At 43.2% G+C, this 26,063-nt stretch overlaps 1 protein-coding gene across 2 annotated transcripts in view; it reads left to right on the top strand.

Moving 5' to 3' along the window:
* Positions 1-4,227: 4,227 nt before the first annotated feature.
* PSTPIP1 (proline-serine-threonine phosphatase interacting protein 1) overlaps positions 4,228-26,063 on the top strand; it is a 55,019-nt gene continuing 33,183 nt past the window's right edge. The window contains exons 1-3 of one of the 2 annotated variants that reach the window (XM_009469662.2): positions 4,228-4,547; positions 4,667-4,709; positions 23,431-23,531. In XM_009469662.2, coding sequence (XP_009467937.2) covers positions 4,677-4,709; positions 23,431-23,531 — 134 coding nt within the window. In that variant the 5' untranslated portion in view covers positions 4,228-4,547; positions 4,667-4,676. Of the gene's footprint in view, positions 4,710-23,430; positions 23,532-26,063 lie in introns of both variants that reach the window. The other variant, XM_087743335.1, reaches the window with a different exon arrangement.

Here is a 26,063-nt window from a genome sequence, read left to right as displayed (position 1 = left end):
GCCAGCAGCCACGGATGGGTTCAGAGGCGTTGTAACAAATCCAGCCGGATGCTCAGAGGCTGCCCTTTCTGTTTCCATGGGAACAGAGATTGGCTCCTCACAGAAGGCAAGGTGATTTAAAAAATTTTAAATTGGCACGATTGTGGGTAATTTGAAAGCCCCTAACATTTCTCGCATTGAAATTCGGACAGCCATTTGTATGGAAATAGAAACGGCAGGCGCAGCTAACCAGCTAAAACGCTTGTCTGTTGTAGCTGTGGTTTTCCTCTGGAAGTGGTTTCGTTGCTGTTGGTGTCTCTAGGCTTTAGGGCTCAGTAAGACACCACAGGCTGGACTGTTTTAATTTTGAACATGACTGTGTTACAGCAATCGTGAAGCCATATCTCTCAGTTGTAATTGTTATAGAGGCTTTGAAGGACTGTAAAAGTACCTTCTGTTTTCCATTTTCATTTCACAAACAATGATTCCAAGGGGCCACAATATACCTGAGGAGTTTTGAAAAATACCACCAGCTTAATATTTGAATTATCTGAGCATTCAGCATCTCTTTATATACTGCCTTAATACTCTTCATAGACTCCCTCATCCTCTTTCTGTGTAGACTAAAAGGTTTACTGTCTACTCCATCAGACTACCCAAAATCAGAAACGTTAACTGTGAAGAATGTCTTGCTTGAAGCCCTGGATGAACGCAACCCTGTTTGTAGACGCTATTCTCATATTTTAACTATTGTCAGGTCCAAACCTGCCGCACAAATCCCTAATAAAAAGCTTTGCTCAAAGCAGTATATAGTTAATAAAAACAAAATGAAACTTCCATTCTGATGCATGTCAAAATTTGAGGGTTTTTAGTATGAACTTTTTTCAAAAAAATCAGACTTTTCATCACTTTCCACTACAGAACAGATTCAAATAGTACATTCTGCTGCCAAATAATTACTGGAAAAAAACCCCAATACTCTGACCTGGAGACTGATTCTTGGCCTTATCAAACAGAAAACCTGATTTTTAACCTTTCAGAGCAGTGGTGGGAAGGGAGCTGCAGTGGCTGTCGGGGAAGCGCTCCACTTAGGGCTTGTTATTGACGCTTCTGAATTTCCGACTGGAGCTCTATGCAAAGATTAGATGAAAAGCCATGTTAAAAGGGTGAGGAAGAGGAGATGAAAGGCCCTGCAGGTTTCCAAAGCATCCAGCCTGTCAATAACCAAATAAACAAACAAGTGGCTGATCACTTGCCATTGCCACCCTAGTCCCACTCACTACAACAACAGTCTAAACCCCTTGCCCACTGAAAATGCTTCTGTTGGACACAAACATATCTATATAACTATTTTGTAGGGAAAATTTCATGAAGTTCAAGATGGTTTCAGTAGATGGCATTATAGTAGTTAGCAGCGTAGCAAGATTCATTGATTTTGCTCCCCTTCCCTCAGTCCCGCAGAGCTCCCTCCCGGGCTCAGCCTTTCCAGCCTTCATACAACTCAGGCCACTCACATGAAAATATTAACCCCATCATGAGATACAGCATTTAAGACCTGGACACCATGTTGTCTTGTTCCTATTTAGAGGATGGGTTTAGGAAGATTTCTTCTCTGAGTGCAGCATTCATCATGAGAGTTTTACAAAAGACTCACAAGACTATCCCGATACATTTGGTTGGGAAAGGGACAAAGATGAGTTTCTGGAGTGGGCAGGAGGCTGGTGTGTCTTCTAAGACAGCTACTGGGAACTGCTATTTCTGGGTACTATTTCAAGCTCTGCTAAACGATACAAACTTACAACAAGTAATTGCGTCCTGCAAACCAGCAGTAGACCAGCTCAGTATAAATTTAGCAGATGCCCACTGCAAGGTATTTAGTTATTCTTTGGTGCTTTGGCTTACGGGAGAAAAGGAAAGTAATCTTATACCAGTTTTCTTGAACCCAGCCATGGCCAGTGCAGCGGGGAGGTACACCCAAGGCTCTGCAGAGAGCTATTTACCAGCTGCAGAGGCATGCTTTTATACCTTGGCCAAGCGGAGGCGGTGCTGCTGTATGCAGAGGAAATAAGCAGCGTGGGGTTATGGATTCTGTGCCCGATGCTGGCTCGGCTGGCTGACACCAGCACCTCGGCAGCTGCGAAGCACAACCACCTGGAGACGACTCCCTCGTCAGCATCCCACTAACCCCATCCCAGGCCTTCATCTCCCGCACTGACGTATTTGCCAGGACCATTTGTTATAGGTTTCAGTTCCTTCAGCTGCAAAATTGAGATCATTTTCTCCCTCTTCCAGAGTGCTGCAAAGCCTGACTACCCCTGCAAGGCACAGCACCCTCTGGACATAATCCAGCAACACTGGGACACATTAGCGGTGATGGCTCCAAATCAAGCGTCTGCCCAACAGCTCTGCTTCATCAGAGCCAGGGGCTATGACACCAGCTAATTCCTGACAGCTCATCAAAATACCTGAACTAGGAGCACGGTTGGTCTAGGCTTTTCTGCAGCCAACAGTAAGAGATAAACTCATCCCCAGAGCAAAGCTTATGCTTGCACACCATGCTTTTGGTATATAAAGAGGCATCCCTGGCTGCTCCTAAGGGAGGTGACTGTACTACGCCAGTACTCTTGGGTGGGACAGATGCAGGCACAGAGCTGCATGTGAGATTCAATCAGATAACTGGCTTTTTGGTTGGAGGCCGAACTAAAAATAATGAAAAAATAGCGTATCATTTGGGAGGGCCACAATGCACTCGATGCATTTTTATGAACTTCACAGCAGCAAACTGTCCATTTCAAAACAAAGCTGTAATTTGGAAATAGCAAGAGGAAACATTTAGTTTTAGAAAGACTGAGATAAAACATTCTGAAAAAGATTTTTTTTTTCTTACAGATCAAGTATTATGACTAGTGCTCATGCCCTCAAAATACATTTTTTCAGGGAATTTTCCCTTCTGGAAGAAAGCTTCACTCATTCCTCCTCAGCACCCTCTGCGAGTGAATCCTCACATTTCTCCTTCTCCCCCTCTCACACGATGATGCTTTTTTCCTGCCGCTCATGACAATCAAAGCTGTTTCACACCTCTGGCCCTGCAAACTCTCTCTTTTGCCCTCCTTTGCTTGCACTGCATTTTCCCTTTCAAAGTCTCTGGACATTCCCTGTCTTCTTCAGACCACCAGGAAGGAAACTTGACAATTTTCTGAAATACTAGCTACAAACTGCCCATGGAGTGACTACTGATAATTCTAGCCACCAACTGCTGCAGATCTCTCTGAGGAGATCTTGTGCCCCACTGGAGCTCAGTGAAGTTGTGAGACATCCTCACCACTAAATAATCTGCCCGTGTGGCTGGTGCTGCAGGGACAGTAAGAAAAAAGCAACACCCAGGCATCAGGAGCAACGTCAATTAGTTACAGCTAAGTAGGTCCTGACGTGTTCTTGGTGTGGAAGGACACGTTTTTGTGTAGGCAACCACAGCAGGAAGTCTTTTCTGTTCTTTTTTTCCTATCCTCTGAAAATGCCAGTGGGTATGTAAAAACACGTATTGAAGAATCCTTAAAGCATCCTAAGGAAGTGAACAGAGGCAACCTCACCTGTAGAACAGGTATCTTGAAGAGGGTTTCATGGAAGTGTTAGACATACTACCTTATTATCAATTATTTGCAGCTGCATTGTAACAGATCAATTAGCTTATTCAACTAGCTGTCTGAAACACTTGATGTCAGTGGTGTGCTGGGTTGCTGGGCATGCTGCCCGGTCAGATGTCTGTGAAGCTTCACTTCACGCCCTGGTGCTAACAAACTCTTAGCTCTCTTATCACAAGTTTTTTCAAGAGTTTGGATTTTACTTCGAAGTTTCACATATCTTGCTTATTCGTATAAACATTTACATGAGGGCATGTGAATCAGAAATTTTCTCTATATAGACATACGGGTATCTAAAAGTGCGCAGACACCTGCACGCTTTACAGTCGTCTTAATTTAACCAGAGTCTTGAAAAGCCTTTTCAGTTGCAAAATGCAACTTTGAGCTACGCTTCCCGTGTGCAAATATATGGGCCTCTGCCAACCCCAGAAGTTACTGGAGAAATGTGGCACATTTCTTTTGCTTCTTTTTCTTTGTAAGACCACAACGTTATATGATAGCTTGACTCTAATTTCCTCCACAGCTTATCTCTTTATATTGTGCTGGTTTCCTTTGCATTTTAATTGCTCGCTCTCCTCCTGTAGCTGATCAAATCATATCACTGAATTTTACTTCTTTTTTTTCTCTCTCTCTGTTTTTTTCCTCTTTTTTTTTATTTTTTTTTATTTTAATTTGCCAGCTGCTCACATGCACTCATGGCAAGGAGCAGCCTGACATCATTTGACCTCTCCTTGCTTCCTCATTTCAATATTAACTGTTTACCAGACGAGAAACAGGTTTGGGGTTAGGGTGCTGAGTGCATGCATGTCTCTGTGTGTGAGCAAGAGCTTTTTTCCCCTCTGTCCCTTCACAGCCATAGGTTAGTACGCTGAGCTGCCTGAAACTGCCCGATGCTATTTTTCACCAGCTTGACTTCAGAAGAGACAGGTCTGTGGATGTGCTTCACTTTCTGCTTTGGCTGGAGTACAGCAACAGGGCTCAGTGCCGTGGCTGCTGCTGCTCTCATCTGAGAACAAACTTGCTGAAGGATTCCTCTCCCTCCACAGAGCGATAATAATGACACAGCTGCAGTTCGAAGATGCATTTTGGGTAAGTGAGCATTTCCTATATCTTTCCTATATTCAATCTATCTGCATTTAAAAATCTTTTAAAAACAGCTCAGTTCTATATCTACTTTAAAACTAATTTAATCCTGTTCTGTCTTCTAAATTTAGTTTAGTAAAAGAGAAAAATTGTCTCCAAGCAAAAACATGCTGTTTGCTAGTATAAGTGTTTGATCCTAGGCAGAAGGATACAGTGTAAAGAACACATCCAGTCCGCATAATAGGACTGACATTCCCAGTTCCTGTGCTAGGTCCAGAAACTGCTTTTGAAAGGGACAGGGGTTTGTCTCTCTCACAGTCCTAAGAGCACTTGCTTGCAATGGGTGTCCTCGTTTTTAGGAGTGGGTCCCCTGAGCAGGTGAACTGTTACTAATTACAGTCTGAATTCTCTCTTGTTTGCTTGTAGAGCAAAGCTAGCTGTCTGCGTGCAAAATGTTGTTGCTCACCTACCTACAGAGTTCATGCCTGCTTTTAGGGGCAGAAGGGCATGCACGAGGCACGTAGGCACCCAGGAGTCCTACAGCACCACAGGTAGAAAGAACTAGCGTGACACTCGAGGACTAAGCCTGCACGCTCCCAACTGTCTTAAAACCAGTGAATACGAAAACAAGTAGATATGTTCCGTTCTTGTTATTTGACTTTCAGTTGAAGAACCTTTTGGTGTCTTGTTTTCAAGCTCTTTCTCTGCAGTTACGAGGTAAAAAGACCCTAGTCGTTTCTCTCTCAAGGGTAATCAGAGGTTCTCTTGCAATTGCTTCTGGAGTGGCGGTTTTAAGGAAAAAAAAACAACAAAAAACCAACAAAATTCTAACATTGCAAAGTTGAAATGGGTAAACACAATGTTACGTGGTTGCCTCTTGTCTGGGCAATAATTTTTCCAGCATCTAGGACTGACTTAAAGACAGACATGAAGGCATATGAATTCTTCCTGCCATTTTCCTATCAGACCAAGTAGAACAGCCCCTCCATGGCGTATTTGCTGCTTGTGCTTTCTTTCTATCTACCCGCCCTTCAGGGTAAACCCTCTCTTTAGAGCAGACGCAAGAACACATTTCGGCAAACCGCCTTCCTCCCGGCACTTCCAGGAAGCCCTCCCTACCCCCACTCCAGTACTAGATTTGAACAGTTTAAAAAAAAACGTAGTGAGGAAATACAAAAGTTAATTTTGATTTTAACCCTAACTGTGCCTGACCACACCTACACGAGATTGTCCGTGCCTCCTCTTTTATACCGCTATCAACTGCACGGTCCAATGCATGGGGTAGGACACAACTGCAAGACAATGCTGCCCTGGGAGCTTCAGCTTTTGCGTTTCTGGACTTCCTTTGAAAACGTGCCATCTGACTTTTAGAACTGGTACATTTGGTATATTTACTTTTCAAGGTCTTAGTCTTTAGCGACAATAAATCAGGCGTACTCCACAGACTGGAGTAGGGTTAGGGCGATTAACGCCAGTTGACAGTCTGGCCAGGCCAGTTCTTTATGGCTCCTCTTCCCCAAACTCCTCTTGTGTGCTTAGTCACGTTACCATGACTATAATCCTTGCTTAGCTTTGAAGCTAACACCTTCCTTAAAGGAAAACATCTTTGTTTTTAATATTGTTTGGCTGGAAACATTGTATTGCTGAGCTTGATTAACAGGGCAGAAATATATCCGGTTGCAGGATGGCAGTTTTAGCTATGCAGTAATAAGTCCTTTAAAATGAAAACTTAGAGGATATTGCACAATGCGGCAAAAGCGTACAGCTTGCCCCCCAAATCACAAGATCAGCGGTTATTTTTGCATTCATAAGGTTCTGTTACGCCCATTAGTGAGAGAGAAATGTATTTGCGCAGTTTGCTTCAGTGAGCAATTATCTCCTTTATTCGATTTGTGCCATGAATGGAAACCATCTGTATGATTAAAACCCAAAAAGTATATTTGCACCATAGTAGATCACTCAATACAGATCCCCAGTCTCTAAGACCTGCCTAAGGACACCACTGCACCCCCTCCCTGTAATTCACCTTGACGAGGTATACCTGAGCAACAACTCCCTGCTCTTACTATCAGTAAACTTTTGGATAGGCAGAAGTTTCTTTAGTACCTATCGCGATGTAAAATATGTAAAGAAACCCTAAAAGCAGCAGATCTTCCTCAACTAGCAGAGAAAGAGCACCATTCATTCCTCCCCAAAGTGCCTCAAACTTCACGAGAACAGGGTGTGCTGTCTTTCAGGAAAATGCAAATTGTTCCTCACGACAGGTGTTAAGTTTTAGTCTCTCTTTTCCCCTATTAAATGTAGGAGTGACTTAATCTCTCTTTTCCCTTATTAAATGTAGCAGTGATAGTACCATACTGGAAGTTTCACACCTTGAAACTGAGATTCAAGCAGGCCTTGAAAATGAGATGGCAAGATTTGCCTCCCTGCCCTGCTGTGGACTTCTTGTTACCACGTTCCTGCCTATGCAATACCCCTGATTATGGTCAGATGCTACAGCAGCGGGAGCCGTGGAAGTGCTTAACATAAAGAGCCTGTTACAAAGATTCTTTCTTAATCTTTCTTGTTTGACTTCAGGCTATATTCTACATCAGATTCAATGCAAAGTTGACTTCGTAGGTGACCCTCTCAACTGTTACTGTAGCCTTTTCACACAATGGTGTATTATATATGCCAAAAAAGATGTCATTAGTTTCATAAATAATTTAACTTCTAATGAGACTCTTGACCGTGGTACAAGAGTGCAGAGATGATTATAAAAGTCACAGTAAAACTATTTTCTAGACTTACTAGGCAATGTACTGAAGAAATACAATATCAACTGTTCTACTCAGAAAAGGAAGTCTTTTATATCAGGAGCTACCTTGCTTTCCTGTAGGTTAGGTTTTGCAGGGCCTGTTGTTTTGAAGCAGGTCTGTGAGGAGGAAGTGAGACTGGGCAGGTTCGTTGGGAGGGAGGAACCGGGGCTGGCGAGGGCTCCTGCCAGCCCCTGCGCCCGAGGCACGGCTGAGCGCAGGCAGGCAAGGACGTGGCTGCCATACCTTCCACGCTGGCACCTTGGCTTTGCAAGTGGTTCCCCACCGAGTTTCATTTGAATTGGATTGCACCAGTTGCACCTGTATCTACTGACACAAGGCAAAGTAAAATAAATAATCTCACCACACATGGGTGCACGGACAGCCAGGCACTGGTGTTGGTACGTACTGCATCTCTCCAGACTGCAGAAAGTGTGACTAGAGGCAGATGTATGGCTGCGGCCCTGCTTACATCCAGGGCAAGTCACCACTGGTGGATGTGTGTGGAAATAGAGAATAAAGGGGGAACCAACTCGGAAAAGCTGAACGGATTGCCCAGCTGATGTCTGTATTTATTGTGAGGTCAACTTTGTCTCCACGGAAGAGGCTGTCCTTTTTTCACATGTAATTTCTTCCTACATTCTCCCAGCGGACCTGGGAAGGACGCAGAGCTCACTGGGGCAATGAGAAGCACCCATGAAGGGGGGTGCAATCTCACAACGGTCATTGAAACCACAGGAAATCACAAGTAGAAAACCTGATTAGTTGTTGCGGCCATGGAAACACTGGCGCTTCACAAATCCCTTCTGAGCAGAGCACAACAGCTAAAATGAAGCTCAAATGAGCTAACGCTCCCAGCACAGATACTGATAGCAACGCAAACGTGTCAATGGTTACTTCCGTCTCCCATATTCCTACAACAGCACCAAGGAGGGTGTGTGAGGAACCAAGCACAGCATATTTGGGGTGGTTCATTTCCTTGGTGATGAGCTCAAAGGGAAGGACTAGATTTTTTTGTGTTTGCACCTTTTGGTTATATGCTCAGCTATTGCCTGCACGTGGCACATCAGGCTGAGCATCTTCCCTGCAAGGAGGAAGAGTATCTGGGGGAGGTTTAAATGCAGTTGCCTGGTCCTAAGGCCGCAGAAGGCTTTCCAGACCAGGCAGATGAATGGGTTTCTGGAAAGCTCATTTTAGGTCAGTGACTGAAAATAATTAGACAGTGAAGTAATTATATTTTATTAACATTTTCTGATGACCATGCTGCAACTAAGTGCTTATCTAGGGGTTTTGACTGCTTAAACTGGTTGACTGATGAAGTTACTGTGACAATTTTGTTAATATTTTTACACAGTTATGTCTGGTTTGTTTTGATCTGTCCTGCTCTACAAATGTTGTTTGGTTTTGCTTGGGCCCACAGAAATGGAGGATTCTTATTTATGCCAACTTTAACTGTGCCATGGATATGCATTTTAAATATGGAATGGGTGAGTCATCGACTCTTTTCACCCGCACGTACACAGACAGGTCTAATGAACACCACCTAGAGTTAAATGAGTATTTGTTGCACATGGCTTGAAACGGATCCTGTGGATCTGTAACAGCACTTCACGCAAAGATCAAAGAGGGCGTCCTCTGGTTTGCTAAAGCAGCCTCTTGAGGTGCATTTTCTGATGGTAGAGTCACAGAATAGCTGAGGTTGGAAGGGGCCTCTGGAGATCGTCCAGCCAGCCTCCTGGTCAGCGCAGGGCCAGCTACAGCAGCTTGTCCACCACCATGTTTTGAGTATCTCCAAAGATGGAGACTCTACAACCTCTCTGGGCAAACTGTTGCAGGGTCTCACCACCCTTACACCAAAAAACCTTCTTCTCCGTAAATAGGACTTCTTGAATTTCAATTTGTGCCCATTGCCTCTTGCCCTGTCACTCGGTACCACTGAGAAGTCCTGGCTCTGTCTCCCCTACTCACTCCCACCAGGTATTTATACATACTGAGCCATCTCTTCTGCAAGCTGAGCAATCCCAGCTCTCAGCCTCTCCTCCCACTACAGATTCTCCAGGGTGAATCTCAGATTCTCCCTGTGAATCTTATTTCAACATATATTTTTCCTTGCAGGACAGGGTGATTCATGACCCATCTCTTTCCTCCCTCAAGGCTTGCACTCCTGCAACGCAGCAGCGCAGAGTTGCACCGCTTCTCTTTCTTCAAAGTTTACAGTCACTGGGGAGACTGACCTTGTGGTGCAGTGGAAGACTGAATTTCAATCCAGTCACACTCATTGCATACTTGTATGGAAGGCAAATTAGGCTGCTTCATAAACAGATTTTTTTTTTTTGTTTTGTTATTCTTCAGCTGCTTTTAGCTTAAAAAGACCTTTTTCTGATTTTGTTTTCATGCCATACTGCAGCAAGGTAGATTCTGGCTGGCAGATGGCACAGAAAACACTTGTTTCATCTCCTGTTTAATCTAGGTTTTGTAATAAAACTTTTCTCAGCAGTCACAGTTCAATAACATGGAAAGTTCACTGTGTTGTTCAGTAAGAACTTGGGGATTTGAAGCTGGGATGAGGTGAGGGCTGGGGGGCACGGCTCTGCACAGGGATCACTCAGCGTTGCTCAGGGTGTAAAGATTAAGAAAAACTATGTTGAAAATATGCACCTATATCCTAACAGCTTTGCAGTTCCCCAACGAATTTCTCCCTTACTGTAAATGGAGTTTACTACTTCTTCAAAGTGGTGGAAAAATCTTACTGAACAAGACTGAGGAATTGAAAATTTACATAGCTCTTGGTAAAACACTCTTGGTGCAACTTCATTTTTCCTTGAAATGAAAGGCAACAGCTATTTACTCTTAGTCTTGAGAATGAAGTGAAAACTGACCTGCTTGGGCGAGCTTAGAGATACCGGCTTCTGCTGTTCCATTCAGAGCAAATAAATAAAGAAACACAACCTTTTTTTTCCTTTAAAGTAACAACTTTTCAAACCAAGGTGCTATTTGGTGCTGCTCTCAATTTGCCTGTCTCAATTATTTCCTAAAAGGAACGAAAAATAAAAAATAAAGGGTGGGGGCAAAGGAATAAAGAAAATAGGCGGTCAACAACACTGAGGTCTGAGTCTCATTGCTTCATGCTATTTGCAGTAGGTGCTGTAATTACTGAAGGGTTATTAACAAGTCAGGACTGATGAACAGCCCTGGGGACTGCTGCTCCGTGGGATGGAAATCCCCAGGAGCACCAGAAGGAAAGGAGGCACCTGCCATTCAGAGGCCCCAGCCACACATTTGGTTAGGACTTGTGTTTTTGACAAAACCTTTTTTGTGGAAAAACACAGTTTTATTGGAAGTAAGGGAGGTGTTCTGGAAGATAAAGCTGGATTTTGACAAAAAAGTTCACATCTGGTAAAGGCTTCCTCTGGAGATGGAGGTTTAAGGTGAAATTTCTAACCAAAGAGAGGAAGAGGAGACCAACTTCATAAAACCCAGTCCTCTGGGGTGCTGGGAGCTCTGCAGGGGGAGACGTAGTCTGGAACAGGAGCTGGAGCTTTCATTGCCCTCAGTCTACCCTACCCGCAGCCTGGAGCCCAGGCATGCCTTCCCTCTGCTCCAGTAGATTCATCCACAAGAAAAACAGCTAGAGAAAGGAGAGATTAGAATAAAATTCCTCTTCCCTATATAGTCAGCAGATGGTGGATCGTGTGCCAGCTTAGGCAGTGGGATGTCTCAATCAGATCTGCCTGATTCAGAGCAAGTTTCTTCTTTATATCAATGTGAATGTCTTTTTTTGTTGTTTTCTGTTGCTGCTGTTGTCAAGAGGTGAAATGTGGACTTTTAAAATGTTATATAAATTTGCAGGTCAAGAAAACTGTTTCCCACCCTGCTCTAGGAGTGACAGTAGTTCATTTCGTACAAGAGAAGCTCATGGGAACATAAAACATTCCTAAGGTGGATAACGCTGAGGCTCTTTGCGGGTGGAACAAGAATTTTATTCTTGCTGGTTAAAAGACAAGGCAGTTTTGAGTGAATGGACACCCTGTGCGTGACAGTCAGGCTGATGCAACAGTTTTAACAGCTCAAAGGTTTCAAAAGTAACTATGCTGGTGCAATCCCTTAGTGTGCACCCACTTATGTAGATCTTGCCCATTTCCTATACCCTAGGAGCTTGCAGCAGAAAGGAGGTACGTCCAGCTAAATACCTCATTGATTCAGCAATTCCTAAAAAAACCAGAATTAATCCATTTTTTATTATTTTTGTATCAGGCAGGAGAGCCATTTATGCAAGTGGGAGCAAACACAGAGAAATGCCTCCCAGAAGGAAATGTAATACTGGCATGGTTGTCCCACATAGACAAGCTGCTTGACTTTAGTTAAATGACCCCCCCACACACACACTTTTAAGAATTTCTAAAAGCCTAAAGTTGATTTTGTTCTGTTGGATTGCACAATTCTCCAGGACTTTGTGATACACCATACTAATGGAGCGTAAGAATATGTTACATCATATTGAGTAACAGGATATGTTGAAAATGAGTATTTAGGTGGTGAAGATCTCTTGTAAAATGGAAACTGTACTGTGCAGCTATCAGAATAATCCTCACTAAGAAATGAACTAAACCTTAATTCATTCCCCTTGTACAGCAAGACTCTGGGAAGATTTCCTGAAGCTTTACCCTTCCCTACATGCCAAGAAAGACCACTAAAAATGCCTGGCTCATCTTATAGGGAAAGCAGAGAGCGTGGGTGCAGCAGTATGTTGTATTTAGTGCCTTTTTCAGGACTAACAGGAAACAATTCTAAGTTTTCTAAGACAGGGAGGAGAAAGACACATAGCTTTTTTTTAATTAATTAATGTACCAGCTAAGCAGGTCTGGTTCCAGTGGCTCTATGTGACCTTCTGAACAATTGTCTCTGTCCTGAGCAAGTCACAAGTTGCTCTGCTCACAGCAGTCTGCGACTGAGTCCACAGTGTCCGCAGGAGGAGAGGATCTCTTATAAAAGAGAAGAGACTTGCAAGCGGATGAACTAAAGAGGAATAGAAACAAAAATAAACTCTGACCATTATTTTGTATAAAACACAAGTATCCTCTACTTTTAAGATTCTATTCCTCCTTATTTTACTTCCAGTTTCTCTTGTGTAGCTAATATTATTCAATAAGAGATTGAAGCAACATCTGATTTCACCATTGGCCTCCGGAAGGCACCATGGCAAAACAGTGCTGTGCCTTACGAGAGGCAGGTGCAAATGCTCACTGCAGGCCTCTCTGTTGGCTCCCAGGAAGAGGCCACCTTAATTTATGGATTTAGCTGTTGTCTAAAGTCACAACATGGAGAAAATATAAAGGGATGCCGCCACCTCAAGCCTGTGTCATATAACCACATCAAGCTCTGATTTAAAACTAGTGAGGGATTTTTCTTCCTCCTGTCCCATTTCTCACTATCCCCATCACAAAGGTGTTCCAGAAGTTCGTTATATCCAAATTTCCTGAATGGATTCCTAGCTTTTTGCCACGCTTTTTCTTGTGATGCACATCTGGCTGCTGGCCCCTCTCTCCTTTTCCTAGCACAGAAGCACCAGGGGTCTGAAGAGCTGCGCAGTAGGAGCATGCAACGTCCTGAAGGTGGTAGGAGCATCCTGAGACCCCCACCTCCAGGAACTTCAGCTCAAGGCTGAAGTCAGTGAAAACTAGTGGAAATGGGCAAACAAAAGCATGATCTCAACGTGGCAGAATATGTGCAATTCAAGAGAGGGCACATTGTTTTCCCTGGCTGCTTTACAATACAAGACACTGGGAATAAAACAAGAAATGACAGCATCTCAGAATGAAAAGAGATGTTCTTCTCCGAGTCAGTACGAAGAAGGTGTTCTTGTGAAAAAGGATGGCACAAAGTTTCTGTTTCCTGACTTTGCTCATGCCCTTTGTGGAAGCTTCCTGAATTGAGACATTATGAGACACGGGCAGATGGGCAGCTGAAAGAAGGTGATACCGTGGCATGTCTCTGAAGCTCTATTTCTGGCTTCCAAAAGGCAAAGCTCCTTCCATGTAATGTTTGAAAGATGAAAGTTCAGAGATCACTGTCACATTCTCCAGTCCTCTGGCTAAAGCTTGGAGGACTGATTTTGTGATTAATCATGTTATGAGATGTAAAACCACTGCTATACAAAGAACAAAAGAACAAAACAAAACCACCATAAAATCTTGCGCTTTTTACAAAGAGAGCAAGAATTAAGCTACTTTTTTATTTCCTCAGGAAATGTTGCACATGCTCAGAGTATTATTTAATTAAAGTATTAAGAAGGGAAGCTAAAATGGAGGTAATAAGTACAGATTCCTTTTATTAGACTGTAATCGAGACTTTCCAAGTCTGTTCCCTGTGCACCATTAGCCTGCCAGCCAACAAACCACCTGCAAAAGTTAAGAAGGCTTTTGTGCAGCTGTCACTTTGTAGCTATGCAAATCATGGGGTGATTAAAACCTGAAGAGAGCCAAACAACACGCCGTGACTATGAGAATGCCTAATACATAACACATGAGCAGTCCAGGACGCCGGTGAGGAGGGTGAGGGCTCAGGAAGCTGAGGAGCAAATTCCTCTCGTCAGCAGAACTCTAAAACAACCGTTTCCTTCTCAGAGAAAACCCGCAATGTCATAGAGAGCAAAAAATCACTGGGAAGCTACTGGTTTGCTCAATGTCACCAATTTTGCAATGTTACCGTGAAATTTGTGAAATCTCAATTTCAATTTATTTCTGAATATCCTAGCTGCTGCAGAATTGACGTCTGATGAGAATCTCTGCTTTCATTTGAAGTTCTCTAGCCTACCTCATTACAGGGCGAAGCGCAAGACGGCAATGTAGCAGCTCAGCAAGTGGAATGCTACAAAAGCAATGTTTTTTTCCTTCTGATTTTTGAAGGCCCCATTCAAGGTTCACATCTATGCTATATCTGGCAATAAATACTGTTTGCTCCCCACGAAAAGTACTACATCACAGATTTAGGTAACAGGCTGCAGTGAAATTGCAAACTAAGCCTCATGCTGAAAATGCCCGAGTCAACTCCTGAAATTATCACAAAAAAGTCCCAAGATAGCTACCTACATCCTTAGCAAACGTTTATGTTTCTAATGTGCAAAGAGCGAATTTACAAGAAATAACAGAAATGTTATGCAGCCATCTCCAGCCCACCTGCTCTTCCTTGCTTTTTTCTGCTTATGTGGAAAAAAAGTATTGTTTTTTTAAGTTCGTATAAATTCTGTAGTCAGTTCACTCTTGGAAAACACGAGCAACCATCACATTCCCATCCATTCCAACCAGTTCCAGCCAGCAAGAAAAAGGATCTCTTACATGGTACAGCAGTATGCAGCATGGACGTATGCTTTTAAAATCATTAACCAGTTTGTTATCACATGAAAATGTATAGAAAAGGACTCATATCACACCAAGCATTGGTCAAAGGAGACTGTTTCGGTTAGAGGCTTCCGCTGCAGTGTTCTGTTCTGGACACTGATGACCTTCCTCCATTTATGTGCTCACCTCTTAATTAGGTTGCACAGCTGGGTTTTCAGCTCCTAACACATTTCCAGGACAAGGCAGCAGAGGGTCAGGCTGAGAACCTGAGTTTTGTTTTGAAAAAAGGCTCTTTCATGTCTCACTGGTGTAGAGCAGAAATCGGACAGCATCTCGTGTAACGGGAAGCAATACCTTACTGCTTCTTATCGCACCAGGGCCATGTAAAGCCCAGGCACCCTTCTTTAGTATCACAGCTGAGCTGGAGCAGGGATTTCAACAGTCACTTGGACATCAGGTACACAAATTAGTGGTGCTTACTGCTATCCCAGTTTATTTCACTATTTATTTCAGAATAGCTTGAGCGGCACAGAAAAAGAGCAGTAAACTTCCTAAAACACTTGTTATCGCTTGTGAGTATTTTCCTAGAAATACTAGGAAGTTTTTAAGTATCCCAGGGGAATAAAAAAAAACCAAACCAAACCAAACCAAACCAAACCAAACCAAAACACAAAGCAAGTGGTTCACTTAGAGGGAACGACCATGACATGACAGAAAACATCCAGCCCAGTCAAATGTACTTTGAGATTATAAATCTTGTTTGACTGTTGGCTATTACATCTGTTCGCTACTCACCTACAGTAAATACTCAGCCCTTGACAGAGCCCTTGACAAGGAGACTAGCAGATCAAGAGATTGAGATCAAGAAACACTCTTATAAAGTGGTGCCAATACACATTGGTATGATGCAATGATATAATTCATAGGTATAACTCAGTCGGAACAACTTACTTTCAATCCAGGACCGAGACACCATGTATGATACAACTGTGGATAGAAAGGATTTCTTTCTGACAGTTGAAAAAGATATTGGCAGAATGATGCTTGCTCAAAACGCACTATCCCCTGTTCTCTCTAAACTTCCTCCTCATACCAGTAGTTATTTCATTTTTGAACCTGGGAAAATGAATCTTAAGTTTTTATTTTACTGGAGTTGTCAAGGGCTTACCTTAGCTAAATAAGATAAGCTATGATGCAAAAAAAGTTTGATTTGAAAAAAATTCCAAAGATACTCGTAACAGATTCAGTTTCGATTTTTTTTCTCTTTTGAAAATCTGTATGAACACTTTATTTAGGTGATATAGCAACATTTCTCATTTTCAGTCCAAAACCCATCTTTGTAATACTTCTGATAAAAGCCTTGGGAAAATACCATTAAGAACAAAGACAAGGAACGCACTTTTATAGCTAAATCTTTTCAAATTTAAGAAAAAGTGGGGTTTTTTTTTAAGATTTTTTGATTATTTGCAGATAATACATTTCAAATAATTCCTAAATGAAGGATCATTAGGCTAAAAGAATACCTGATAGCTATGCTATAACTGTCAGTGCTCGTACCACTACTGCTTGCAGTCAGGCCCACCTTAGATGTGCAAACCACTTAACGGGCAGATTTTGATACTGTCTTTATCAGCAGGGTAGCTCAGCACTGTCCTGCCACATACCAAGCAATACACCAGATGTCTGCTCCATAGTTTTTTCTGTTCCAGCCCTTCTTCCCCTGTCAGCGTAGTGTTGTTGCCGTGCTGTATCCTGGGGGTTATTCTCCCTGTGTACCACCTAGGACGTGGTTCCTTGCGAAAGGCAAGTGAGCAGGCTTTGCAGCTGGAGGCGCGGGGGAAGAGGCCTTTTTTGCTGACAGCCAGAACTGCAGCTCCCCTGAGCAATGTAGCAAGCTGAGGTGGAGCTGCAGTGGCACCTACCAAGCAGGACACACAACTTCAGCCTCAAAGCAGCTGAAATGCTAAGCTGCTGACAAGCCAGTTTATCCTGCAGGAGGAGGCAGAGGTATGAATTGTGGTATGTAAACTACCTCTAAATAAAGTTCTGGGTGGGCAAGCCAGGTCCCAGGGTGGTGTTAGAAATGTTCCAAGAAAACCAGCCACAACAGAAGAGCCCACAGTTCCTACAGCACAGCTGCAATGACTTGATCAATTCACGTTGCTTTCGAATATTAGTAGTTGGATATGCAAGGACGTACAATTTAGTGAGCGCTTTGCACACAAGCCCGGATATTTTTGCTTCAGTTCAGTCCATTGTAATACCTATTTACCAAAACCATACTTCAGTAACCAGTAAAGCATCTTAGTCTTTCCTACTTGGTATTATTGCAATAGTACCCTTGTGACTTCAAAATGTAGATGCTTGCTCTTCAAAAAGCCTTGCAGTACCCTCTGAGCACCCGGCAGCACAAGGCTCAGAGAAGAGATGTGCTGTAAGGCTGATTCTCAGCTAGTTAAAGACACAAGACTTAGCTTTGTGCCACCAGGAGGTAAGAAGAAACTGTCTCACCTCCCAGCTGTCTTCATACTGAACTTTCTACCCTCTGGGCAGGGAACCGACACCATCAGCCTTCCCGCTTGCAGCCTTTGGTTACCAAACCAAAATCCTCCAAGCCTCTCCCTCACGGCTGCAGAAACCAGCTCAGAGCCAGCCATGAATAATCTTTCCCACAATTAACTCCTGATGTTTACCTGCGTGATTGCCTATGGAGAAACTTCTACCAGATGGAAAGGTGCAGTCTCAAGGCACCTATCTCTTTAGTAAAGTGCTGACGTGAGGGAGCAGCATCGTTGAGCCACAGAGGAAAAAAGAAATGGAAAGAAGAAAGTGTATCCCAGTGTGTTTACTGTCAACATCTCTGCTTGCAGTCCTCCACACCTCCTTTCAAGTGTTCTAGGAAAAGCTGTTCTGGTTAAACTAGAGAATAAAATTTGTGGTTTTCAGTCATATACTGCCTTTCACATTTCTGTCATCTCTGGAGGGAACAGTGTTGCTCATTGCACTGGAGGGAGGCAACTTTTGTAAATGGGAAGAGGAGAGGAGATGCTGCCTCTCCACTAGCTGTGATTCTCCCCATGAGAAGAAAACCCCAGGCTCCAGGGCAGAGACCAACGTGCATGTGAAGTATTAATGGATGAATCTCAGGACTATACGAAATCTGCCTGCAACACTGAAATCCCTTTGTCAAACACTTTCTTACGAGTGATTATAGGTCTGCTGGACAACGCAGATTAACTAATCCTTTTTATTAAAATAAGAATGAGTAAATCCTCTTTCACAGTCGCAGATGCTTTGACTAAGCAGAATCACTTTCTTGGCAATGAGACAAATTACTGGTGGTGATTCAAATCACCCTCTTCCAAGCAACTGCCTAGATTTTATTATAAACAAATTGTTTTACATATTTAATGAATACATTTATTAATTAAAGCATTTTTTCTAGTTCTTAAAAAAATAAAATAGTTCTTTGACTATTTATTAATTCTTATAATCATCACAAAGTCCCAACTGAGAGGTGCCCAAGCACTAGCTGGAGTAGTGTGACTTTAACAGCCTTTGCAAAACCATTCAATGCAAATGCTAATTATAACACAAAATGGTAAATGGAAAATAGAATAAAGGCAAGACAGCTTATCAGGGCTAGATAGTTGTTTCACATGATACAATCTTGCTGTCTTGATTGCCTGGACAAAGCAAATGTGGTGTCTGCTATGGTGCTACACAGGAAATTCTTAGGAAATTAAAGAAAAACAAAACAGGACCGAACAGACACAGCAGGAGAACAACTGTAACGTGGGCAAGGACCCCATTCTGGGGGAGACACTGGTGGCTTGTGCTGAAATGGAAATGCCTGAACTGGAGGAAGGGTTCTCGAGAGCTGGTCTCAGGATTGGTTTTATTCAGTGTATTCATTGCAGATACCAGCATAAGACATTAAGGATGGGCTGGAAATAGCTGTTGCTGAAACAAATGGGTAGAATGAAATATTGTACAGGAGGTATCTGATAACCTTCAAGCCTAGGGTAAGAGAAAGCAGATAAAATTAATGTTTCAAGGTGCAAAATGAGAGTAAGAGATCAGTAGCAAAAAGGCCCAATACACTCTGGGACCTCATTAAGTAAAATTGCAGGAGAGAAGAAAATTGCAGGTATATCAATAGATTGTACATCAGTTAGGTGCCACTGGTATGATTTGACAGCAGAAGAAAGCAAATAAAATCCTCGGATGTATCAGAAGTGTTTCTTAGAGAGCAGACATTAATGTCATGGTACAAAGCATCAGTTAGACTTTACTGGAGTAGCAGAGCATCATCCTTGTCCCACAGGGATTTATTCAGCCTTGAACAGGTACTATAGAACACACGGGAATCAATGGAATAAAAAAACCAGTATCCCAGGAAAGGACAAAGGAGGTTTGTTTAGACTCAAGAAAAGGTTGAGAGAGGATACAGTTGTACAATACATGAAAGAAGAAAAAGAGCTGTTGAAATGAAAGGGAAATGTTTGTGTAAGTAAACTTGGGCCTAAATGATTTACGGCTACCTTGTGGTTGGAAATTAGGAAACAACATTGCAGGTTGAGCATCAATAGCAGCTTAAACTTGTCTAAACCTGGACTGTCACCTGGCTATGTCTCCTCTCCCTCCCTGCTGTAGCCCATGACATGCTAGTGCCGCATGCTATTTAGACCACAGCCAGATCTGCTGCCTGGGAGGCTGAGGTAGCCCTGGTTTAAATTTCAGATGCTGTGGTTTCTGAAATATGGCTTCCACATGCTTCAGGAACACAGAGCGAGGACAATAAAGCAAATTTTCAGATGGATCCCCCCAAAATGAAGAAAGATTAAATGATTTCCTGTAGTAGTAAGTCCTTTTTAGACCTGCATTTAGCTGGAGCCAAATCCTTATACAAAGGTCAGCCACAGGGACAAAGCCCAGATGAATCTAGCAGGCAGGAACTGATGCATCCATCAGAGGAGATTCCAGCTCGTCTTCAGATGCAGCTGCAGTGGTTCCATTTTTAACAAGTTCAAATCTTACTCGTGTTAGTAGGCAACACAAAGCAAGCCAAACTGTTGAGTAAGGCACTGGCCGTTTGCACTCAGCATACACACACGCATGCAAGTGCACAGAGTGAATGGTGAGAACGCTACTCCCATACCCTGCTTCGTAGAAATCCTGTGATCTAGGAACGTGCAAGTCCTATTACAGATTTCACATTTAAACAGGTATCTTTCTATATGCATTAAGGGCTAAAATATTCCTATAGTTATGATGAGCAAAATCTGGCTTTCGCACTTCTAAATTCATTGAAGTAAAGAAGTAGGAAGGCAAAAGATGGCGCACAGAATCTGTCGTGAGCAGTGGGGAGCAAGCAGCACTAACCTGTTCCCTTTGCATTAGTGCCAGTAAAAATGCTGGTGCATGTCCTGGAGGCAAGCCTGTTTGCAGAGCTCCAACAAGACTGCATGGCTGTGCTACCCGGGGCAGTATAGCTTACAAAGGATCCTTTAACTCAGACTGTGAGAGTATCTTGTTAGACATGCTGAAAAATTAATCTTCTTGGTCACCAAGACAGAGTGAACTTTGATGCAGTTTTTAATATAGCATTGCTTCTTCCCCTTGCATTTTTATGGCTGAGAGCAAGATGTCCAAATGGCTGAATTGAGTCCATTAGGTCCATTGCAGTCTTGTTGAAGACCAGAAGGGTCGCTGGTCAGCAGGCTGACCCCCGGCACACTGTTGTGTTTGTGTGAGTGTTTTTGGGTTGATAACGAGTTGGTGCCGTGTTCACCATTTAGGGAATTTAATAAGTGGTTCTCTCAGACATACAGAATTTGTGATCCTTTCATTACAGCAACTGCACCGGTTTAAAAGAGGTGGGGAAGACACTAAGTGAGTTTTAGCATTTACTCAACAAAGAGATATGTTGAACAGAAGCAGCAGAGTAACTTTACAGCACCCTTACCACTCTCCGTTTGTTGCTTGTGGCAGTGTGCCTGACTGCTGGGGTGATACAAACCCATATGATATTTTCACTTACCTCTGGGCAGCATTTCTGTGACAAGGAAGCTGTGTACACAGCTATGGGATGTAGTTAATTGCATCTGGAAGTATACAATCAAAATTTTTAGGCTGTGAGTTGGTTGTGGAGTGTCTAACTAGAGTGGTTTCTGCCAGGCAGAAGGAGCAATTAATGAGATTTTTTTTTTACAGCAGCAATGCCTTCTGCTATTGAGATGTCCCCAAAAAAAGCAAGAGGGGGAAGTGACAGTCCATTGCCAGGGTATTATCAAGAACCTTTCCTACTTTCCTCTATGAATGGCAGAAACTTGCTTCTTTTCATTTATCTCACAGCAGGATCCCTCCCTGGGATGTGTGTGTGTAACTTGCCCTTGGAAACATTAGGAAAACCGATGTTTTGGTTTTTTTTGAGATCCTGTTTCTTAAGGTGTGATCATATACATCAGATCAGCATATGTAATCCTATCATTTTCCTGTGGTTGCAACAGTGATAACAGTGGATCCATGGCACCTTCTCCATCTTCTTTTATCTACAGTATTATCTTGCCTGGCTCTATAGCGCAGACACTTTGCTGGTAGAGGCATTTGTCTATGTCTCTTGTGAACCATTATCCTACTGTCTTTCCTTTCTCCCCACTGCTCACGATAAGAGTGTCCATTAGGGAAGAAGGAATTACTGCTGTCAAGAAACTGTAGCGCCGGAAATGTTACTACAACCTCTAGGTTTACAAAGATTGTCTGCAGAAATTTATCCCTGCTCTTGAAAAAGCATCCCCAGCGCTCGCCCTATTCCTCTCCAGTCCCAGCAATAAGGAAGCAAAGCTGCAAACTCAAGTGTCCAACAGTTGCTTGCCAGAGGATCCTCCCTGAGTCCCAAAGCTTAAACAGCTGTCTGCTTCACACTCATAGTGGAAAGCAATATACTAATGCATTTATTAAATGATAACTGCTTTGGGGACAGTGGATAGATGTACAAACTGTATTCAGTTCGTATATAAGTACTTGTATTGTACATAAACTGCTTGAGGGATGGAACATATTCATTCTCTTTATGGTTACACAGTCCGTGATTTTACCATAATGCTATAACATAAAGCTCAGATAACATTCACCACTACGTTTTCAATAACATTCTCACTATGTATTGGTTAACTGAGGCTCTCAAAGTAAAAATGTCTTGTCCCAATCCCATTGTGAGTCAGTGGGAGGACCAGGAGCAGAACACAGAAATCCTCTCCCAGTGCCACACTCAGAGTACGTCACAACTTTATTCCCTTCCCTTTCTGGGCTCCCAGCATTTCCTCAGCAGCCCTGGCTTCCTTGTGACTGATTTACCAGTGCTGCAGTGCAACCTGGAAGTTGGTAGAAAGATGAAAGAAGTGCAAGACTAATTGCTTTTCTTCTCATTACTCATTTTTGTCTGAGATGCATGGGGGTATGCTCTGATGGATCACGTGGACAGGGACAAGCCTGACGCATGAACTTGTGTGATGGGGAGGGAACCGCAGTCCTAGACCACAGCAGAGGAACGTGGCCCTGAGCCGCAGAGCGTGCAGAGCCCCGGCTGGAGATAAGAGCCCTGGCTTTGGGGCAGCAAACTCCACCCAGCTCCATGACCTTGCCTGTCTGGTGTGGCTGGCTGGAAATTGCAGATCGCCTTGGCTGGCTCCGTTTGCTACATGGGGCAGGACAGGCTGCAAAAATACCCAAAGGCACAAGCAAATCCCCTGTATTGCACAGGAGATTGGGTGGTGAATGCAAAAGCAAGGGAAGGAGCACTCATTGGCAAGCGTCTCAGAAACACAGACTTGCAGTTTCCTGCAGATCCATATTCCCAAGCTCTCCACATGCTTAGGTTCTACTTTTTTTTTTTTTTTTTTAAACCCCGTCATGTTGAATTTACACCAGAGTGATTCAAACAATGAGAAGAGCTGTTACAGCAATCCCAAAGGAAAACCTAACGGCACACCTAGAACCCAAGTGTCGTCTAGCAGCAAACTGTCTCCTTGTGCTATGAATCCTCCCATTAAAAAACCCACCAGCGACCAAGTGGCGCAACCACTACCCCATGTATTGATATTCGCACTAGCACAAGATTCCTTCACTTCTCCACTAGCACCTAGACAGCAGGTCACTGTCTTACTGAGAGCTCTGTGGCAGTGAGTTGACTCTGATCATTTTTAGAAAACGTATGGGAAGAGGAGCTGATGTTCTTAAGAGCTACTATACATCTCTGCTCTGCATAGATTCCACACCCAACACTAAAGGTGACTTCCCCAAAAAGACAGCCAGCGCTGCTTTCCACAGCAAAATTTACAACCCACTTCACTTTTTCAGTATTAAAAAACAACCCTGATTTAATAAAAACTTTTACAGATTTGCACTCCGGAGAAACCTCACCTATACCTGTGCCCTTAGCCCTGCCCCAGCTGCCATTGCTCTGGGCAAATCTAAAGGTCCATTTGGACTTCCCAGAAAGTTAATCTGCTCCATAGAACTGACAGTAGGTGCCAGGTAAACCTGCAAACTATGCGCACAAATCAGCTCAACTGTTTCTCTTTCTGTCTTCAGTGCAAGGAGTTCACTTTCCACACTGGCTACGAGGTGCTTGTACAGCGGCTGTTGGATGGGAGAAAGATGTGCAAAGATGTGGAGGATTTGCTCAAGCAGAGGTAAGAAAATCAGAGTGAAAAAAGTTTGAACAGCCTCTATTTTCTCTCCTGTTTGGCATCTGGAAAGGAACAGTAGGCTGTTTCTGAATTTGGTAGCGATACTAGTTTACGTAGAAAAGCCCGAGTGATTTGAATCCTACCCTTTTGACGTGGTTTGTGAAGGTAGATAACAAATAGAAATTTCAAAGATTTGAGAAGAAAAGAGAGGGGTGAAAGAATCAGATATCCAGAGCTCCATTAAGACTCAGGTAGTTGTTGGTCCAGAATCACGTGGTAGCACGTACATCAACAACAAGTAGCATTACCAAGTTTTCCCTTCTACAGGGAGCATTTCTCTTCAAACATGCTGTTGCCACAGCCACTGTTTCAGTTTCCTGCAACTATCAAAAATGGGCCACTTTTCAAATACAGAGCTACATAAGATGCTACCAAAAGCCTTTCCCAGACACCCAAGACAGCCCACATCATTCGCTGACCTTACTAGACTTTGAATAACAATGTTGTAGATTATGTCCATCCTTTACATGCTTCTCAACAACGGCTATGGACAGCTGACGATTTTGTGGGTGAGAAAATACATATTACACAGCTGCTCTGACTCCTTCGACATTCATTTTTATACTTCTGACTTAGAAAAAAAATATCTGAAATTTGGTTTTGTTTTTAAGTGGCTGGGTTTCAACATGTAGCACGAGGCACATACATACTCATGCATGACCTGCAGGAAAGACCACACAAGACGGATTATATGTTCAGCAGGTAATCCTAGAGCAGTTCATCTCAGAATTATCTCCTTATGAATATTGCTCTGCCTTCCTCAGTCACAGCCTGCTTTTTCTTCCCTTGCTGTCCCCATCTAGTTTTCTGGTTTTAGGTCGTTTTTCCGAAGGCTACTTTTCAAGCACTGGGACTTTCAAGGGGATGTGAGCTGTCAAACTGAAAGTTGAATATTTCACAGTGTGAAGAGTCTCCCATCAAAATCTGAAGCTATTTGAATTGCTTTTCTTGACCACCAGTGGAAGCATATTTTATTGCTGCATGTCACTCAGTCCTGAAGTCACACCTGTTTGACGGTAGCATAGCTTTAACTGTTTAAAATAGCTCCTTTGTGACTCATAACTTTCAGAGATGAGAACTACATTGCAGGCTTCAGGCAGGCTCTACACTGCAGCGTGCATCTGATGCTATATACGCTTGTGTTTCTTTCCAAAACATATCAGAGAGGTTTCTGCAAGTTGCAGGATAAGATTCATCCTGGTTTGTGGTGGAGGCACAAAGGACTTTCCACGAAGAAAAAAAAAAATACACATACTGTTATTTTGCAGATCTGACAGCTACAACAACAAATGTTTCTGTGAACTTTTGCACACCCGCAAAACATTCCAGTGAGCATGCCTACATGCCTGTGCTTGTGTGTATACATGCATGTTGGGGGAGGAGGAAAAGGAGAAAAGATAGCGAGCACTGAGTTGCAGAAAGAAGGTATTAATTCCAGTTTATTTCTGGAAGATGTTTGCTTCAGCTTGTCCTCATGTCATTCATGGGAATGACCTAGGAGGAGATCAAAGCACGTGATGAATCTGTGTTCCTAGCGGCTGCCCATACTATGGGCTTCATGCCAGAATTTCAACAAGGACTGCTGCAGCAGCTGCCCTGAGTCCTGAAACCAGCTGCCCTGGCTATGCTAACACTTCATCAGTTTTCCACCCAGGTCAATTACTTTTGCTCACAAATACCCCTGCCTGGTCCACAGGAGGGCCTAAGAGATTGGGGAGTGAGAAAGCAGTTGTATTCCAGACCAAAGCCCCAGATTTAAAACACAAAATATGTTCCAGCTCTCAATGGTTGCAGGGGAACCTAGAAGCTGTGTGCTAGAGTACGGGAAAGTGGGAAAGGCAGCACCAAGATGTGAAAAGCAAAGTCTCTGAGACGAAAATGTTTCTTGTTATTAAAATCAGCAGAAAAATAATCTATTCCTCTTCTGCAGCGTTATGTGTCTCTGGGGTATATTTCCATTTTGATGAAATTTCATACATCTAACATGAAAACAAAGTGGTGCCTCTGTGTGGCCTGTCACCGTATTTTGCATCCCGTTCTTCTAGGAGGAATCCCAAAGCAGTGATGTAGGAACACCCCACTATAACACAGCAGTTTCTAGTGGTGCTCACAACCATCAGACGCAGAGGAACAGTCAAAAGGGCGGTTGGATGTTCTCAAACAGAGACCCACCCCTACAGCTGCTGTATTGCAAAACTGAAAGACCAGCCCTCAAACCGCTGGAACTCAGCAAATAGCAATAATAAACCACAGCGCAGCCGAGTGGGAAGATGGATGTAAGAACAAACCAGCGGGGCTGCGTGGCCTTGCACTCACATCAAAATTCCTTTTTTGAACAGAGTACATTTTCTCTAAGGTGCCAAGTTTCAGGCTCAAAACTGTTTGAAATGCTTTGAAAAACCCCTTCTGAGAACTGGACTTACCCTAACCCCAATCCCTCCCCCTCAATCGTAGCCCCAGGCTATCTGTTCGTTA

Source organism: Nipponia nippon, unplaced genomic scaffold (assembly GCF_047370975.1).
Source record: "Nipponia nippon isolate SJK-2023a ecotype South Korea unplaced genomic scaffold, ASM4737097v1 scaffold_9, whole genome shotgun sequence".
Taxonomy (NCBI): Eukaryota; Metazoa; Chordata; class Aves; order Pelecaniformes; family Threskiornithidae; genus Nipponia; species Nipponia nippon.
The sequence above is the reverse complement of the archived record's forward strand: the minus strand, read 5'-3'. Positions and strand labels throughout refer to the sequence as shown.